The 21,305-nt window shown below is 30.6% G+C and overlaps 1 protein-coding gene across 1 annotated transcript; it reads left to right on the top strand.

Annotated features, from left to right (window-relative positions):
* Window positions 1-9,340: 9,340 nt before the first annotated feature.
* LOC105124216 (uncharacterized) lies at window positions 9,341-14,251 on the top strand. The gene is made up of 10 exons (XM_011024136.1): window positions 9,341-9,873; window positions 10,367-10,456; window positions 10,622-10,730; window positions 10,880-10,921; window positions 11,069-11,128; window positions 11,328-12,827; window positions 13,060-13,161; window positions 13,251-13,397; window positions 13,485-13,610; window positions 13,695-14,251. The coding sequence occupies exons 1-10, from the start codon at window positions 9,779-9,781 to the stop codon at window positions 13,881-13,883; spliced, it is 2,460 nt and encodes an 819-aa protein (XP_011022438.1). The 5' UTR covers window positions 9,341-9,778; the 3' UTR covers window positions 13,884-14,251.
* The last annotated feature ends 7,054 nt before the right edge of the window (window positions 14,252-21,305 follow it).

The following is a 21,305-nucleotide window of genomic DNA, read 5'->3' as shown; positions in this document are numbered from 1 at the left end:
ATTTTAACGTTAAATATTGTATTCTGAGAACAATGTTTGCACAGTACTGAAACTAAATCTCTCTATGTAAGATCTTGATTGGCAAGATATCTGATTTCCTACCTAGGATAAAAAGAAATCTTGATCTATGAAAGTTGACTCTGCAGTACCAATAGTTAAGAACACGCTCGAAAACTCGACAAAAACACCTACGAATATAAAATATCTGCCCCCTCTGCACAAAATACAAACAGTGACTGTTTCTCTTATTCTTGGGCAACCTTCGAACTTCTCACACAACGCTCTCTAATCTGAAAAAACTTGAAGACTGATTGGTGTACTGTCGTCCTATTTAATATGTAGTCTTTGTTTTATATAAGCCTCCTAGCAGTTGCTTAAAAGAGAGTGTAGTGTGGAGCAAGAAATGAAACACACTCGAGACCACATTCAAATGATTATTAGGACGCATGCAAAAAGGTGCGATGGGTTCACAGGTCCAAGCTTTTTTCTTATGCATGGAGAGCAGCAATATTCCAAAACTGTGGAGACATGCCCTTACTGACTGTCAACGAGTACAGATATTAATACTTTCGTCTATATTAAACATTACGCAACTATTTAATTACTACCAAATTATAAGAATTCAGGTGGATAAAAGTTATTCTATTCTTCTTTTCATAACCCATCCGAACAGGATAATGCCGGTCTTCCTGCCTATTTTGAGCACTTTCCTCACCATTTGATGTGAACAAAATGTTAATTATTGATGAAATATTTTTTCCAGTATTAATTATTGCTAAATTGTATTAAAAATAGAATCATCGATGTAATTATCAACTAAAACTCATGTTGCAGAATCTTGCCATAATCCCATTTTCATCAGACTTCCATTGAAAAATAATTTTTTGACAAAAATAAATCCCATTTTCATCATCTCTCCCTCTCCCTCTTTTTATTTTTTATTTTAAGAATGTGTTTGTTCTTGTGATTGTCTCTACTTTTGAGGTGTATCGCAAAAACAAGGTGTTTGATTATATTTGAAACACAACTTTGTGTTTGTGGAACCCATTAAAATTTACGTCCAGCTATAGGTTAACAAAAAAACAACATCAACATGCTTTTTCTTCACATGTTACGTTCATTTACCCTAACAAAATTAGTATTTTTTTTTATTCAAATGTATTATGATTGCTATGCAAATAAATAAATAAAAAACTTAGTGTTCTTTCTGATAATTTAAGTTATAATATCAACTTTAATTATAGTTTTAATTAAACACTTTTGACATGTCTCTTGTTGAAAACCATACTTTTAATCAGAAACTTATTAAATCAAATCAATCATAAAGTGATTTTTTAATTATTTTTTTTCAAATTGTTAATAACGATAATAACAGGCACACGACACTTATAAATTAAAAATATAAATCCCAAATACTTAATTAAGTAACCTTAATCTTCTTTGAGCAATTAACCAACAAAAGGGGAGGGAGGAAAATGTTGTTTCTAGTGCCATTGATGAGCCTTTCTCCTTGTTGCCTGACGCTAGCAAAAAGGGTGGGAGAGATGGACGGGATAAATATGCTGAGGTGGGGACAGTCTGAGAGCAAACAAAAAGATAGTTTAAGGCACATGGGAGCAGTTCAAACATAGATTTGTAAAAAAAAATTTAAAAATAATAATTAATTTTTTTATATTTTTAAATTGTTTTGATATACTAATATTAAAAATAATTTTTTAAAAAATATTAATTAATATATTTATAAAAAAAGACAATTTACAGCTCTCTAAAAATGATTGTTATTTTAATTGAGGCGAGGTGCTTTAATTCAATATTGGTAATTTTTGCACAAAATTTTCATCACATATTATTTTTGCCAGGAATTTGTCAGTGATAACGAATGAAAACTTTTGCGTCATAAATTATAATGGTAGTTATTGATGAACATAAGTAATTTTGTTGCTAAATAATAATTTTTTGGAAGTGAATTAGATCAATTTTAATAGGGTACATTATATTTTATGTCTATAGTTTTATTTTATTTTTTAAATTATAATTTACATCCTAAATTACCTAAGTTTTCAAATAAAATAAATTGACTAAATTACCATAACATATATTATATCTAAAATTAGACCAAACAATCTTCTTTAATTTACCTTCAAGTCACGATCTTATTGGAATCTCTTAAAAGTCCACGTCTTCTTTTATTGACTGGACGCCATTAGGGTCTTTCCATCTATCGCTATAGATAAGACATTAAGAGCTGCAGTCTTTTACAGGAAATTATGCAATCAATGGCTTTAATCAAATGTGATATGCAGTTTGTGCTTCTTCTATCACTAGGTTATTTTCTGGGCATCAAATTAATTTAGTTACTGAGTAAGATCAATGGAGGTTATTTACCTCAGAGTTGTATTAAAACAAAAAAGGTAGAGTTTTTAGGGATATATATATAGAGGATGAGAGAAGGGTTGAGATATGGTGTCAATTTATTGGTGAAGATGAAGGTTTCGTCGAGCAAGGAAATGTGTTGCTGAGAAAGTTGGTGGTTTGAAACAAGGAGGTTGTGAATCCATTGATGAGTTTTGAAACCCGAGGTATTTGTCTTCCCTGTTATTCAAAACAGAACAAATTTCAAAGCAGATGAGAGGTGAGGAAACCTTCAAAGGGCTCTTGTGTTTCTAAAAAGATGAAAAGAGAAGTGTTGTTTCGTAGGACTGTTCTCTTCTTCTGGTGGACAAAAATAAAGTGAAACTTTAACTCAAAAGAAGGAAAGAAATGGAAGAGTAAAGAAACCACCATCGCTTGGTGCTTCTAGTACTATCTTTTCCCAGATTTTCAAGATAAAGAGTCGGGGTTAGGCTCAGATTCTCCATAATTCTTTGATTTCTACACTAAAACACGTAGATGTTCATTCTCTGTCCTAGTTTAGGATTTCAATTGGATTGTTTGTGTTTATTTATTATGTTTTCTCATACTTTAAAGTTTGTATTCTTCGTAAACAACGGTGACCCTTGGAATCCAAGGCCGGAAACAGTAGTGCTTGTCAAGGCATTGCAAATTTGAAGCAAATCCTACAGTCACATTAAGTCATTCACCCTTCATTTTGGGTTGGGATGGCCGGATTCCGGCGAGGAGTAAAGGAGAAGAAAAGGGTTGAGAATGGGTAGGTTTTTTTTTTTTAATTTGACGATAAAGTTTAAATATGTAATTATATATAAAAAAATTAATTATCAATTGAAATATAATAACGATGAATTTTTATTAACTTTTTTTTATGTGGGCAATGTAAAGTGTTATGCAATTTATAAACAACAGGGAGTAAATTATATTTTTTTAAATAATAGAAACATGAGAAAATAATTAGTGTGTGCAATTATTCATTTTAATATTATGTTAATATTTTACATTACTGAGTACTTTTCATATTTTATTATTTAAAGTAGAAAGCACAGTAAATGGGTTTTGCATCTTGGAGAGAAATTAAGAGAAATATAAGAAGAAAAATTAAGAGAAAAAAAATAATTGAGGATGTTAGTCTAGTATAAATTGCAATCTCAAGTAGATCATATATAACATTGAAAATAGCATTTATAATTGAGGCTAATTTTCTTTTAAAAATTAATCTAAAAAAATTAATCTAAAAAAATTTCAATCCAATCCAAATTAATCTATAAAATTTATAATATTAATTATGATATCAGAATAAGTTTGTATAATTAATTTTATAAATAAAATAAAAATAAAAAATTTAATGAATCTGATAAATAAAGGGTAGGCGTGTGGTTCTAGGTAGCCAGGTGTTTGGCTCAAAAAAATTGGGCAAGCAGCATATCATCTGCTGCACCAGAATCTTTATACGCAATTTATTTTGTTTTGACAGGGTATTTAACACATGTTATTTTAGAAGCAATTAAAAATTCAAATATAAGATTTTCTAAACTACCTCAAGCTAATTATATAAAAAAAATATTCATGTTATTTTAATTATTTTCTAGATAATATTTTTTCATGAAATAACTAATAAATTCATTGCTTGTCATCATAAAAAAAATACTATTTATTGGATGATAAGTATCCAAATAAATATAAATTTTTTAAATTATATAAAAATAAAATATATTACTTACTAGATTTTTAGTGTTGAGAACAACTTAAAAGCTAGGAAGAGGTATCCAATCACACACACTCACCAATACGCACATAAAATATATTTTTTGAGCGAGAAAAAAAATAAAAATTTTTATAAAATATTTTTATTTATTTTTATAAAACACAAATTAAAATTATAATGGTATCAACAACACTATATAATTATATTAGAAAAAAATCTTAAAAAAATTATACATTTATAGAATTTGATGGTCATTAAAATTTTATTTTTTATGATATTTTAATTGATTTTAAACCATATTTACAAAGCTATAGATACATAAGTTATTGTAAAATAAATTATGTTCATAATACATCTAGTTTAATTGTACAATAAAACTAAGATCTTGAGACTCCTTTGCTATATTTTATGTATTGATAATCACATATTTTTTATTTATTTTCAAGTTATATTACTTGTATTTTTTAGCCATTTTAGTATCAATAATAATCTTAATCAAAGATATAAAATCAAACTAACAACAATAAAAATATTATTTTTAAAAAAGAAGCTTTTCACAACAAAATATTTTCAATTCAGCTAAAAAATTTCCCGTTAGGAACGAGGCACTGCAGGGGAGGCATATGTCAGAATGTGGAATCAGAAAATGATCCCTACAAACCCCACAGACCCTTATAAGGGACCATTCAGTTCCTTTCCTTTTCTGTGATATTTCAGTTCCCAAGGTGGGACCCCCTTAAGGCAACCAATTAGCTACCGGACAAGGAACGGAATATTCTGTGGCCGACCACCGGCGGCAGCCGCCACAATTTTCAACAATGTCCCATTAGTGCTCTGTACCGCTGTCACAACTGGGGAGGCTAACTTAAAATACACTCAAACTAGGAAAAGAAGGAAATAATTTTACTACAAGCAATTGATGAATGGACCGCATCTACCAGAAACAAAAAGAAAATAGATGAGATTTCATCGCCCTTTCTTTAATGCAAGAAGATGATGGATTTCTTTGAGGTTTGTGCATTTCAAGTGGCCATGTACTCCTCCTGCATCAATGATAACTCTCCAAACACTATAATTTTAATGATCTCCTCCTCTTCCTCTTCTTTTTTTTTAAAAAAAATCTGTAACATTCATCATGGAGGAAGATCCCATCTGAAATATTTCAATATAATGTTTAATGTTTATCACTAGAAATATTCAAATATTAGTAATTAGTTATATCACCACCCAACAAAAAAGAAAAAAAAAAAGCAGAGATCTCAATTATTAGTGTGCGTTTTATAAATAATCATATGCTCTACAATTTAGTTTTTGAAATAAATCCGAATATAAATCATTTGTCTAAGTCCAGAGATCTCGATCAAGGAATATTGTGGATCGATGTTTAAAAAACCATATCTAGTAGAAGATATAGAGTCCATAAAGTGCACCGCCCTTGCCCCTTTTCATGGTCGAAGACGCTGCTAACTTGGCGCTGCTCGAGAGTCTGTTCTCGTGAACAGCATGGGATACATTCCATCATTGCATAACTAGCTATCTAATCCGTTCTTTTCTTTTGTTGATGGTTATAATTTTTTTAAAAAGTATTAGGTCTGGAGATTATTTTTACGTATTTTTTATTTTAAAAAAATTAAAATATAAATTAAAAATTTATGCAATTATATAATTAAAAAATTCATTTATAATACTTACAAAATAAATAAAAAAGCTAAGAAAAGAATATAAATCAAGATATTTAATAAAATAAAATAAAATATTCATCCGATTATATTCATTAAACTTATTTATTTAAATAAATTTACACCATAAAAAAATTATGATTTTAAAAATAAATATAAATAAAACTGATTAAATAAACTTATACTTAAAAAAAATATTATGTAAGGTAAAACACTAAATAAACTTATACTTAAAAAAAATATTACGCAAGGTAAAACACATAAAAAATATTTTTTTTAAAAAAAATTAAAGTTTAGGTTAATTAACCGGTGATGTTATATCACTCACATAAAAAATATTTTTAAAAAAAAAATTAAAGTTTAGCTTAATTAACCGGTGATGTTATATCACTCACTCTTATTAACTTTTTTATTTAAAATTAAAAAATAAATTAATGTGAAAGTATAAAATAACACTGAAACTTATTTTTTGTTTTTCAATTGTACTTCAATTATACATGAATAGAGAAAAAAAATAAAAAATGCCCTTGTCCACCATTCTAATAATTTTTTGATTTCAAAAATAAAAAAATATTTTTACCATTTAAAAGTTTATAAAAAAATAAAAAAACAAAAAAACTCTCAAGTTTTGTTGGTTATAGAGATAAAAACATATTTTTAATTTTAAAAAAAATAATAATCTAGACACTCTCAAATATTCTTTCAATAGCAAATAAATAAGTGAGAAAAAAAAAAAACCCACCCCAGGACTTTTTTCTTCTCCGCTGAAGAACACGTAGATAAATTACGTCTTTGTTACAATGAAGAACACGCAATCCTGTAATTTTCTTAACATATCTCTCACTAATTGGGCCATGAGAGGGGATTAGTTGTGGTCTAATTAGTAGGGGTGGCGTAGGTTAACAGTGATTTTTTAATTTTTTAATTTATTATTTTCAAATGTTTATTAGTTAGCCCATGATGGTTTTGAATATATCCGATTTAAGTGTTATAATGTTGTTTTTGTAGTAGTCATAATTAGCCGAAGAGCTTCACAATAAATAAATGGCCACTAAAGTCTAGGCTGACAGTGCTGTTTGAGGGTCATGATAGGGACATGAGATTTTATGTGCCTTTGATGGTGACCTTCTCGCGAGCCATTTAACAAATGATAATGACTGTATAATTATGGATTATATTATAGAGGGAATATTGTTGATACCGATCTATATTCATTCAAGCAGCTTAGATATGGCATCCTCCCATTATATTTACTAGTTTAATTATATCAATTAATTTGTAGCCCAATTGCCTGAAATAAATAAATAAATAAATAAAGTAATTACAAATATCGGTACACATAAATTTTAATAAAATCTACGTGTGTTAATTATAAAATTCTGTTAGGTATAATGAAATCCAAAAATATTATGATTGGAATCATTGGCATTTAATTTGTTTAATGTAATAATTAACAACGATTGCTTAAAAAATATCTAGCCAGTATAAAGTATAATCAACATGAAAATAAAAATTATTATACATTATAATGTTCCGTAATGAATAACGATTCATTTTTTTCTATGCTTTCATTTTTATTGATTAAATATTAAATAAGTGTTTTAAAAAATAATGGGAGAATTGTTCATTTATGAATATTGAAGTTGAATTAGCAAAATATTAACTCGGCCAGAACATGAAAGATAATAATAAGAAAAAAAAAGTGGTTGCTTGTTGTTTTACAAGATGTTTCGCCCTATTAATTTTCAAAAAAGAAAGAAAAAAACTCTCTACAAGTTCTATGCTTTCTTTTCTTTTAATTGAAGTTAAAACAATGCAAAATTTGAATTTAAAATATACTATTTTCTCACATGTATCACTCGTAAACTTGTTTATTTTTCATTTCTCAATTTTTTTTTGCTTCTATTAGCTTTATCCTCCTTCAACGTATTATAGTATTCTATAGAAATTAGAAGGTTATTTTTTGTTAAATACATAGCAACATTTCTTAATATATATATATATATAGAGAGAGAGAGAGAGATAGACTTCTTGGCTTTTTACTTAGTAGCTTGTTCAGTTTTCATTTCTTATCTCTTAATTTTTTTTATTTAGCTTTATATTCCTTAAGAGGTATTATATACTAATAGATTCTATAAAAATTAGATAGTTTTATGGTTAAATACCTGACTACAAGCTTCTATATTCCTTTTATTATAATGTTTATAAAAAAGTTTATAAATGACAAATTTAAGAGTTTTCCTATATTAACAAGAATAATATTGATAATAATAATGATATCAACTGTGATACTGATACAAAGCTGAAGTTTCTAAAACTTAAAAAAAACAAATTTACTATTTGTTTTATGTCAAACATTACACAAAATAGTTAGTAATGTAATAATAAAAACAAAATATATAGGTGGGTTAACTCATCAAGTTTTTATTAAAATAAAATCTACATAAAAAGATATTTGTCATTCACTAGTTATTAGGATTATTCAAAAAATATTTTGGTCATAATATAATATTTAAATTAAATTTTAAATTGATGGATGTTATTAAAGAGAGTTGTGATGCCTCGTTAAAAAAAAACTCATAAAACAATAAAAAAAATAAAACTTTTACATCTACACATATCATAATAATTTTATACAAACAAAATTTTTCTTGATAAAAATTAAAAATAAAAATTACTTTACATTTTACAAATAAAAAATATTTTATCAAAATAAAATCTCAAAACAAAATCCAAAACCAATAAATACCAATCACCATAATTAAATACATTATTTAACCATCATTTTTATACTCCAATCAATCTTCATTGAGAGAACAACACGAAATATTGTACATATCGCGAGATATTAAATGGACTCGAGGAGAAAATCAACAACCGGGACAGGCTATAACCGGTAAAAACAATTAAAGAAAGGTTTGAGCAACTAAGATGGAGCTTATACTTATTCAAATTCTTAATTCAGACCCTTAATTTTTTTTTTTCTCAACGCAGCCTCTTGTACAGCTGCATGTTGTGTTTTACCAGGTAAGAGAAACATGACAAAACTTACTTAATCACAACTTATTTTTTCTCCACCTTCCATAGGATATGACTTTGTTTTATCAATTTTAGTTCAATTAAATTTTTTATCTAATTCATTTCATTTTGTTAAATAAGTTATTTTATCTGAATCAATGACAAACAAAAAAGTTGTTTATATTAGCAAGCTTGTGTGTTTGATATCATAATACATGTAAAATAATTTGTTTTAAATTTTTTTCAATTGATATATTAAAAATCATAAAAAATATTTAATTTAATATTTTTTTCATGTGAAACGCTTCCAAAAAAATATAAACTACTTCACTCCTAAACATTTATCAGTTATTAATTGCATAACATGGAAGAAAATAGCATACGAGAACCACTTGGTAAAAACAAAAGTACATAGCCTAGAATAAATAAAAAATTAAGAATTAATGGGTAGGTAAAGAGTCCCATGATGATGAACCATCAAAGCAAGATCCAAATGGGACCGGTGACCGGGAAACAAGAAGACAAAGATGCTAAAACAGTCTTAAATGCTTAGAGATCTCAGTGTTTCCCTTCAATCTTGGAATATTATCGAGACTCCATTGTTGCTGTCCAAAATATATAGTATATATAAACATATATACACACACAAAGAGAGAAAAAAAGAGAGACAAAACTGAAAGCCAACCTTGTTAGTTTGTTATCTCCTATATATATAAACATAAAAACACTCTCTTTCACCGACCACTACACGCTTAACACTTTGTGTTTTCATATATTTGTTTCTCCCCTAGAACATAAAATCTTTATTTTTTGCCCGTCTTAGACAAACATTTTCAAGTTGCAAGCCTTTTCTGTTGGTGGGGGTTTTAGCAGTTGGTGCTTTTGCGTGACCGAGTTGAGAGCTGGTTGACTCAGGGTTAAATAGTTAATGGGGTATCTGTGAAGTTTGAATTGGTTAGTGAAATCTTTGGTGCTGAAAGGAAACATGGGTTTGGTGTTAAAAGAGAAACTGAAAAGTCTCTGTTGCAGTAACGGATGGTCTTATGGTGTTTTTTGGTGCTTTGATCAGAGAAATTCCATGTAAGTTTCTTTCTTTTTCTGTGGTTTGCACCTTTTATTCACTTTTTTTCCCTTAAAGAAAAATGTTTGCATGATTTTTCCTTATGTTGTTTTTCTACAAAGTATTGATCTTTTCTTTAAGTTGTTTTTTTGGGTTTTAAGTTTCATGAGCAGGAATTGTTGATTCTCCATACCTGAATTCAACATAATTATTTTTCAAGAGATATAAATCTTTTTTTTTCTTCTCTCTTCATTTTTCTGGTAAAATTTGTAGACTTGAAGCAGCAGAGGGGAAAAAAAGCTCACTTTATTGGTGCAGCATTTTTGCATGATATGCTGTTTTATAATAAGGAAATCCTCTCGAGATGGACTAGATTTAGTAAAGTTTTCACCTTCACTATCTTGCCTGTTTTTGGAAGTAGCTGATGGGTTGAATCTTGGCATAGATTTTAGCTTTATATGGTAATGATATTTTGCTTACTGTAAAAAATCTGTTGTTTTGAGATGTGACCAGGTTGCTGACCATGGAAGATGCGTACTATGAAGAGGAAATGGGAGTTGTAGTTACCAATATGCTTTCAGATGCCCATATGCTAGGTGAAGGGTAAGCTTTATGTGATATTCTGTTTCAGATATACAGTGATTTTTCCTCAATTGTTCTTTGTAAATTTCCAGAAGACAACCTTTCGACCATTTTTTCAATGATTTCTATTCCAAGCTTTAAAAGAAACTTTAATAGGGTTAATGTTGTTGTCATGGTCTAATTCAGAATTGTTGGCCAAGCTGCTTCCACTGGAAAGCACCAGTGGATTTTCTCAGATGCTAGTGATGGAGGCTGGAATTCTGCTGCCTCTATTGGAGGTCAAGATCTATTCCAGGTACTTCTTCCTTTGCTTCTTCTTTACCATTCACTCCTGTGCTAGTTGTCATTGAAAATATTTTTCTTTTTTTTAAAAAAAAATTGCCCAAAATTCTTGAATGTTAGCTGTCTAGTTTCTGCTTGCCTGAAAATTTCCTTTTCTTGCAGGATGATTCTGAAATTCATCGCCAATTTTCTTTTGGAATAAAGGTACTGCATGTTGGAATGCAAAACTTTACTTTTATAACTCATTTTCTTTTTATGATATTCCTCTTGAAATTCATCCGAGCTTTGTGTATCCCTTTTCTTCATCCAACACCCTGATCATTTGCATTGACTATTAATTCCCATTTTCAGACAATTGCAGTAATCTCTGTGGAATCACAAGGACTGGTACAATTTGGATCCACCCAGAAGGTGAGCACATTGAAAGCAGACCAAGTGAATTTAACTATCATACAAAAAATATACTTGGGGCCGGGTTGGGGGGTTATACCATTTATTAATAATATACTATTTCTGCATCCTTTGACTGATGAGAAAGCAAATATCCATGACCTAGCACATATCAAGCGTGGATGATCGGTTGTTGATTTCAATGCTTTTAATATTGCAGATTTTGGAGTCAGAGGAATTTTTGGGTCAAACAAAACGATTGTTTGGTAAGATGGAAAATATTAATGGGCTTACTTCAAATTCCGACTCGCCTTCATCTTTGAACTGTGAAAGTTATGATCTAAATGAATGGTTTGATTCCTTCTGCAATGGGAATATCACACCCATGCTTGGTGACAACTGCAATGAGCTGATGGAAATAGCTTATTCTTCAATGAATTTTACTCAGCCCTCCGCTATCACAACTGTTGTTGAACAAGATAGGATGATTCCTTTATGCCTGGATTCATCTCATCCTACAAACCAAATGAAGACCAGTGAAGCTCATTCCAGTAATCCTAAGACTCAGTCCCAATACTCGTCGCCACAATCTCCATCTATGAACAAAACAAAGGCCCTAACTCCTTGCACTAGTACGTGGAGCAATACAGGCTCTAATTTGACTTCATTGGAGTCAAAGTTGGGATATGAAATGGTGGTCCAGGATTCTCCAACCGTGTTTTCTACTGAAAGATCAATGAGCAATCTGCATTCTGCTCCATTAATTCGTGTTACTGAAGGTGAACTTTCAGAAAGAGAAATGAGCCAGAACAGATTCCCGTTGGAGCTCAAATCAGATGATTTTACAACTGATCTGTCCAACTCCTGTGTAATAGATAATATTCTTGAGTGGTTTGCCCCTTCACCGGAGCATAGCATAAGTGGAATGGCACCCATGATGAACGGAAATCTTTCACAACCTGGAGGAGTCACTCCAGCATCACCAGGTCTGATTGGAGATTTCTTAGTTGATATTCCATTGAAGCAACCGGCCACTTTGGCTCAAAGTTCTGTCACTGAAACATATTTCTCTAACGGGAAAGAGAAATGTGTGAGCATCACTGGCACCGAAAATGATCTGCTTGAAGGTTTGGGATTGGTATTTGGGGGTGGACAAGCTAGGCATTGCTGGGAAGATATCATGGTGCCAGTAGCGAGTAGTGGGCACACAACTGCTAGCACTGGTATTTCAGAATGCATCTCAGAGTTGGATGTTGATTCCAAGGTTGGCCCTCGAAAAGGATTGTTCTCAGAGCTTTTAGATAGCGTTAGTAATTCTAATTATGTTACAAAATCTAGCAGTGATGATCAATTATCCAATGCTAAGAGAAGAAGAGTGGAAAATTCATCAGTCAATGGTAATCAACTTCAGTTAGTGAATGCTTCTTGCCCTACTAGCAGCAGGGTGATGCAGCCTGCATATAATTTTGACAAGACAAAAAATCTTCTATCAAAACAAGAGATGTTCCCAAAAGCACCAACAGTTTTGTGGATTGATGATAGTTACAGCGTCAATACTGGAAGTTCTGGTTTAACAAAATCTAAGAAAACTGAGGAGCCTGCAAAGGCCACCAAGAAAAGAGCCAGACCTGGAGAAAGTACTCGACCTAGGCCGAAAGACCGTCAGCAGATACAAGACCGTATTAAAGAGTTGAAACAGATCATCCCTGATGGTGCTAAGGTATGCCATCTTTTGTTTTGCTTTGAATGAAATAATCCTATATATTTGTTAAATTATTAGATATCTCACATGACTTCCTGCCATATCACCATAAATGCTCTTGGTTATATCGTCACATAAAAATATAGATCATTGACGAATGCTTTCTTGATGATGTAACAGTGTAGCATTGATGCTCTGTCACACTTAAAAATATAGATCATTGACAAATGCTTTCTTGATGATGTAACAGTGTAGCATTGATGCTCTGTTGGATCGCACCATCAAACACATGTTATTCTTGCAAAGTGTGACCAAATATGCGGAAAAGCTTAAACAAGCTGATGAGCCAAAGGTAGTTTGTTTGTTTAATATTATTGTGTGCTGACAAGTGAACAACCCTTCCATTTGTTTACTGATACAAATAAAATTGCATTTGTATAGTTGATTGGCCAACATAATAGACTGCTTCCTAAAGACAACAGCACAAGCAGTGGTGGTGCTACATGGGCATTGGAAGTTGCAGATCAATCAATGGTTTGCCCTATCATTGTCGAGGACCTCAGTCAACCTGGCCTAATGCTTATAGAGGTGTGTGAGTGGAAGAGAATATTTCTCCGAGAATTTGTCATCTGTATATGAATGCACTGAATTTATTTTCTTGTTTTTCTATTACAGATGCTTTGTGAGGATCGGGGATTCTTTCTTGAGATAGCAGATGTAATTAAGGGCTTTGGTTTGAATATATTGAAGGGGTTGATGGAAAGTCGAGAGGATAAGATCTGGGCACGTTTCATTGTTGAGGTAGCACATCAAAATTTAGATTTTAAAGTGTGGAATTAGTTTAACATTAGAAAATTAAGGAAACTGATGGTGAAATTGTTACAGGCAAACATGCAGATAACAAGGGTGGAAGTATTTTGGTCACTTCTCCAGCTTCTAGAACGAACAGGTTCTAGCGTGATGGATTCAACGAATCAACCTAGTAATGCAATGCATGGAAAGATTCCCGAGTTAAACAGTTACCAGCTTCCTTCATTGCCATGTCCTGTCAGCCTGACTGAGACAATTCAATGATAAATCTCTTTCATAGGGATTTTAGAACACTTTGAGCATACATCTATTGAGATACCGCAGTGATTGGTGTTCTGAGTTCAAGAACCAAGACCGAAGTGGGAAAAGGAGATTCTCCATTCCATTTTGACTTCCCTTGGAAATGGAAGCAAAATGTGAATATGGTTGATAGATAGGAAATACTTCGAAAGGTAGGGCGAGCTATCTAGTTACTCCTTTATGGTACAATTGGAGAGGGATGCGCCGTTGGATGTTAGCTTGCTTTTAGTCGTCGATTAATGCTACGTTGCATATGACTGAGAGTGTAGCTGTGTAGGGAACTGCGTTGTGTTTTTGTTTTCATAGACTTTTTGTAGGGAACTGAGAGTGTAGCTTGCTTTTGTTTTTGTTCATAGTCTCAAGTTGACAAATCAGTTTAGTCATAGGCTAACCACTTATTTGTTCTTTGTATCTGTTGCTGTCTCATTAGTATAATGAAAGAATTTGCTCTCTCTCTCTCGCCCCCGCCATGGAATGAGACTGCATGGAAATATTATTTAGGAGTGGCCGTGATTGTTTGTATTTAAAGTGGTTTTTATTTAAAAATATATTAAAATAATATATTTTTTATTTTTTAAAATTATTTCTGATATTAGTGCATTAAAATAATCTAAAAATATCAAAAAAATATTAATTTGATTTTTTTTAAAAAATATTAATTTGAAAAAAAAAAATTATTATTTTTAATTATTTTTAAATACAAAAATAAATAGGATGAAAGTAAGACAGAATATTCATTAACTAGAAGTCTCATAAACATCTCGAGGATTTTTATTTGCTTAATCAAATTCTGAACTACTGTGTAACAGCTATTAGTGTGATAACTATAGGCCACAATCACTGCTAGAAATTTTATACCTAGCAAGCAAACTGGATTTGAGCGCCAACAATCTTCCTGGATGACTTTAACCTGTTGCAGGCAAAGAAAGTTGCTGTAAAACCCATTTAACCTGTACCTGTGATCGCTTTTTAGGCTGATGATATCTGTGTAAATGGTCTCTATCCCTCACAGAATTTGATGGGGACACCGGGTTCAATATATGATTTATGCATGAATATTCATTGATGGACGATGAATAACTTAACCCGGTGTTTTTTGGTTGAGAAATTGAGCTTATTCAAGCTTAAATTTTTAAATTTTATTTATCTTTATTATTCAATTTTAGTTTATGTTATTTTATTTTATTTTTATTAGTTAGTGAGTTTAAGCCTAAATTTAATTCTAATTAAGGTTTGATTATTTATAAATATGATTATCGTTTATGTTACTCTAAATATGATGACTTTAATGAGAGAGTCTTTAGCCCTGATAAAGTAGAAACCCTCATTTTTTATGGTTATCATGATCCTTAGATTTTTGATATAAAGGTTCGTGACATAGATCAATTCTTTAAGTGACACAACTTGTTTGAAAATAAAATAGTTAGATTTGCTAAGACGATACTCATTGATGAAACCTAACTTTTTCATTAGAAAAATGTTAAGGATTAATTAAAGATGAGAGGTAAATCTCTCATAACTTATTGAACTAAAATGAAAAGAAAAGAAATGAGAAAAGTACCTTCCCCAATCTTACAGGAATAAACTCTTTGACTAATAGAATAATCTAATATAAGGGAATAAGTCTATCAATGAGTATATAACGCATTTCACTGATTATATGATGAAATGTGCCATATGAAAAAATAAAAGTTATAACTTTATGTAGATTTTGTAAAGTTTTGAGTCAGACTTATATATGTTTTCACTTTTAACCAAGTGTAAACCATAATGCAAGATTATGAGTTGCTTATAAAAAGTCAATAAATAAAACACCAAGTCCCCTATAGTTACCCTTTTAGATCTTAATTTAGGAATGTTAGTTCTTTATTAGGTGCTTCATTATATAGACCTAATCCTAATAATGTCTAAATTTATAACAAAAATAAGAGAAAAAGAGTTGTTAATGAAATGTTTATGTTAAGTTTAGAGGTTCAGTGTGCTAAATATCAAGGTTTTGGTCATATCTTCTTTAACTACACCTCTAAATCCTTAGTCTCCTAAGAACATAAGGATATAATTGAAAAAAATTACTATTATGTGCAAGTATATGAACATAATCCCGAGAACTTTAATAACCTAGATGAAAAAGGATATTGTGAAAGAAGGGAGACTTAACACTATAAGTCCAAATGAGTTTGAAAATGAGGTTAATAAAGAATATAATAATTTTACTTTAGTGGTAGAGGAAGAAGTTTTAGAAAACTTTTTACTGGAATTGTTTGAAGAGATAAATATAGTATTAAAAGAATCTCATGATATTAGTTCTCTTAAACTACTTAATTCTTCACTCACCATGCTTGACCTTAATTCTCCACTCACCATGCTTGATGTCCAGCACATTAAAGGTTTATAGCAACATGCTCCTCACTCGCTCATTCTTGACATCTAGCATGTCATAGGCTTAGAATGATATGTTGAACTTCTTGATCCCTCACCCCTAACACGTGATGAGGAAGATGAAGATAATTCTAATTTACTAGGTTATTTCAAAACTATATGTATACTAAGGCTTGAAATAATATTTGTTTCACTCCACACCCTCAGTCATATAGTGTTCATATTTATGAATCTAAAAAGCTTGTTGATCTTCTTTTTATGTCTTTTCACTTTAAAATGTCTGATTTAGCTGAGTTTTTTTTTCCTGCATGTAGAGTTCATAATTTGTATGTTGAGATCATTAAAAAAATTAAAACAAGTAATGAATAATATAAATTTTGAGCTGAGTTACATAAGTATTATAATGCACTTAATATTGGAGATCATTTCATGATATAGCTTAGACCTGAACGGTGTTATATGGAAACTAATCATAAATTACAAGTGAGTACTATTTGACTGCTCAAAGTGTTGCAAATAATTGAATCAAACAATTATATCATTAAACTACCATTAAACTTTGATATTAGCTCTACTTTTGACATGAAAGATCTTGATATATATAAAACACAACCTATCCCTTATGCACATTTTGATATCTCCACCCCATTATCCCTATCATTGGCACAAAAGAAATAAAATAATGTTATTTTAAATGCACAAGTTATTTTTACTAGAAATGATGAAGTTCAGTGAATGCCAGTATATGAGCTAGAAGACAAAATTCAAATTGTACTTCAATTACTAGAAAGACATTATAATGGCTTGATCATGATCTTTTAGAGTATTATTGGAGCTTCCTTGAATTATAGTTGAACATCATTATTATTTTTTGGTTGGGAGATTGGACTAATATGATGTTTAATTTATATTGTTCAAAATTCCAACACTATTAATGATAGTAATATCATAACTTGACATGCTAGATTAAGATGCATTGGGCAAGATTGATTATATAGATTAGCAAGATCTGGTTTTTTAAGATCACTTACTAAAGAGGAATTGCCCGTTTGTGAGCATTGCCTTACTGGAAAAACTAAATTACCATTTGGCAAAGTTAAAAGAGTCAGTAGTCCATTACAACTTATTCATTTAGACATTTGTGGCCCAATAAATAAATGAATGTGAGAGCAAGACATGGAGAAAATTATTTCATCATATTTATAAATGATCTTACATAATTTAGTCATGTTTATTTGATCTCATATAAGTCTGAAGCATTGGATTGCTTCATTCGATACCCAATTTAGTGGAGAATAAATTAAGTACTAAGATTAAAGCTTTAAAAACTGATCGAGGATGTGAATATTTGTCTGAAAAATTTAAAAAAAATTATGATAAAAAGGGCATAACTAGACAATTAACTGTTCCTTATACTCCACAATAAAATGGTGTAGCAGAAAGGAGAAATAAAACCCAATTTGACATGGTTAGGTCGATGATGACGTAAACTAACTTACCAATTTCCTTTTGGAGAGATACATTATTAATTGCTGCTTACATACTTAATTGTATGCCCTCTAAATCTGTTTCATCCACCCCATATGAACTATGAAATAACGTCAAACCTAATCTAAGCTATTTCCATTCATGAGGGTGTATAACTTATATTCACAATACTTTTTATGAATGTGGGAAACTTGGTCCTAGGAGGAAGAAGTGTATCTTTATATGATATTCTGAACATTCTAAAAGATTTGTATTTATTGGTGAAAAAGCTAATGGAAAAGTGACAAAGACTGAATCACGTGATGTTCTATTCTTAGAAAAGTTTTTTCCAAAGACATGTCAGGTTGAAAAAGATTTTTAATTATATGAAATAAAAAATCTAGATTATAACACAACAAGCCATTCAGCAGAGGACTTAGATGACACTTTTGATCCTCATAGAAATAGTGGGAGTGATATTTTATCTATTTCTACTCTCATGGAGCAAGATCATGAGCAATCTTAACCTTAAAGAAGTATTTATGAACTAATTCCTCATCGTCAATTTGAGATTGTGGGGGAAGCGTTCATGATTGCTCCATAAGATGATAAAGAACCTAAAATATTCAGTCATGCTCTATCCAGTCTTAAAGTAAGAAAATGGATTAAAGCATGGAGCAAGATCATGAGCAATCTTAACCTTAGAGACGTATTTATGAACTAATTCCCCGTCATCAATTTGAGATTGTGGGGGAAGTGTTCATGATTGCTCCATAAGATGATAAAGAGCCTAAAACATTCAGTCATGCTCTATCTGGTCTTAAAGTAAGAAAATGAATTAAAGTTATGGAAGAAGAAATAAAGTCGATGAAAATTAATCAAGTCTAGAACTTGGTTGATTTACCGTTAGAACAAAGATCTATTGAAAATAAATGGACTCTTAAAATTAAACGTAAGGCAGATAAGTCAATAGAACGTTATAAGGCTCGACTAGTAGCGAAAGGCTCAATAAGAGAGAATTGATTATGAAGATACTTTCTCACTAGTTGTGAGGATTATTGTTCTATTGAAAATAAATGGATTTTTAAAATTAAACATAAGACAGATAAGTCAATAAAACGTTATAAGGCTCAGCTAGTAGCGAAAGGCTACACTCAATAAGAGGGAATTGATTATGAATATACTTTCTCACTAGTTGTGAGGATTATTGTAGTTCACCTCATTTTAGCTATAGTCGCACATATGGACTTAAAGTTATACCAAATGGATGTTAGAACTGTGTTTCTCAATGGAGAACTAAATGAGAAGATCTATATGGATCAACCTTTAGGATTCGAGACTAAAGAACAAGAGTGTAAAGTTTGCAAGCTTAAAAGATCTATACATGGTCTTAAACAAACCTCTAGACAATGGAACGTCAAGTTTCATCAAGCTATCTTTAAGGATAATTTTACAATGATGGATGAAGATCATTGTGTGTATTTAAAATGTTCTAACAATAGTTTTATAATATTGTCTCTATATGTTGACGATATTTTAATAACTGGAAATAGTAAATTGTTAAAGTGTTATTACATGTAAGATAGCAAACCATTGGACACCCCTGTTGATAAAAGTTTGAGCTTAAGTTGTGATATATGTCCCAAGACTTTAGAAGAAGAGGAGAAAATGTCCAGAGTACCTTACGCCAGTTTTGTCGGTAGTTTGATGTATGCAATAATGTGCACATGTCCTGATATATGTTATGTCGTTAAATTGATTAACCGATATCAATCAAAACCTAGTAAAAAATACTAGTGATAAAAGTTTGAGCTTAAGTTGTGATATATGTCCCAAGATTTTAGAAGAAGAGGAGAAAATGTCCAGAGTACCTTACGCCAGTGTTGTCGGTAGTTTGATGTATGCAATAATATGCACATCTCCTGATATATGTTATGTCGTTGGATTGATTAGCCGATATCAATCAAAACCTAGTCAAAAACACTAAATGACAATAAAAAGGATTCTATGATATCTGAAAGAAACTTCAAATTGCATGTTATGTTACCAAAAAAAGAAAGATTTATGATTGATTGGTTTCTTTGATGCTGAATGGGGAGGAGATGTCAACCAATCCAAATCAACTTTGTGTTTTCTTGCTTAATGATAGTGCAATACTATGGAGAAGCAAGAAACAATCTTGCCTAAACTTATCTATCATGGAGGTTGGATATGTAGCTTGTTCCGCAGCAACACAAAATGCTGTTTCGTTAAAAAATTTCCTATATTATTTAAAAATTATCAAATCAACATCTGACCCAGTGACAATTTATTATGATAACACTACTGTAATAACTGTGGTCAAAGATCCAAAATACCATGGCAAGATCAAACACATCTAGATTAAATATCATTACATTAGAGAGGTGATTATTGAATAAGATGTGATCCTAAAACATATTTCTATAAATTTTATGGTTGCATATACACTCACAAAGCCAATAGCAAGGGATGCATTTATTAGACATGTGAGATCTCTTTGCATATTTAGTAATATGATTTTAAGGATAATATAAAAGCTTACAATAATTGAATAATGAATAAATATCATTAGAATATCATGTTATTCATCATTTATTTTATGAAGTATATTATGAGTATCAAATAGTACAATTTGTTATAGTATATCGATAGACTTAGATTGGCTCACTCACATGAGCATGTGAGCAATCACCTCTAGCACTTGTAAGGTAAGTAGAAATGAGACTATTTGAATCTTAATGCTTAACAAGCGACTTGGGCACAGTGGGAGTAAGTTTAACTCAAAATGATTATTAAAAAATTCATATTGGTTGTGACCACGATGGGGTTCTTAAATAAAAGAATCGGCATAAATAAATTCTCGTCATTCATGTGTCTATTATGATTGAAACCGAGTGTGCAATTATTCATTTGCCACTAATGAAAAATGAGCAAATGAGAATTTCTGATTTGAAGTCTATGTTTTCAACAACAAAACTAAGGCTTGTGTAGTGTATTTCCTCTAACAAGGAAAGCAACGACATACACTCTTTGTCTTACAAAAAGAAAAGAGTAAGCTCCACTATAGCATGTATTTCATACTACATGTGCTAACGGCTATTACAAGAATAAAGAATGGATCCCTGTTTCTTTATTATGTGAGTCCTACAGATCATATCTAAGATCTCAAAATCTTGCCTTTTGTGACTTTTAACTACCTCATGAGGTGATGTATTAATGATCGTTATTTTAGAAGTATATCCTATGACCATAGAATGATTCAACTTAATGGAATATTCTTAGAAAAACAAGTTAATTCAGATTTGATTGATATGAGAGTGAAAGAAAAAGTAATTTTAATTCTACACCTATTATTTGTATTCACCGACCGGGATCACATCACTTGAATAAATTTGATATTATTTAGAATACTTGTAATTGTTGAATGGATTGAATATGAAATTCTTGAGAGATTGAATTATATTCAGTCATATGTAACTAAAAACATTTGGGATATATCAATACACTTTAAGGAATCAT

The sequence above is a fragment of the Populus euphratica genome, unplaced genomic scaffold, assembly GCF_000495115.2.
Source record: "Populus euphratica unplaced genomic scaffold, PopEup_1.0 scaffold4.1, whole genome shotgun sequence".
NCBI classification, from domain to species: domain Eukaryota; kingdom Viridiplantae; phylum Streptophyta; class Magnoliopsida; order Malpighiales; family Salicaceae; genus Populus; species Populus euphratica.
This window is presented reverse-complemented; position numbering and strand designations above follow the sequence as displayed.

Excerpts from the sequence above, each read along its gene's own strand:
- LOC105124216 (XM_011024136.1), top strand. The coding sequence starts at position 9,779 with ATGGGTTTGGTGTTAAAAGAGAAACTGAAAAGTCTCTGTTGCAGTAAC. Across the intron at positions 10,731-10,879 it reads GAGGTCAAGATCTATTCCAG|GATGATTCTGAAATTCATCG; the intron begins GTACTTCTTCCT and ends CTTTTCTTGCAG. Across the intron at positions 13,162-13,250 it reads AACAAGCTGATGAGCCAAAG|TTGATTGGCCAACATAATAG; the intron begins GTAGTTTGTTTG and ends GCATTTGTATAG.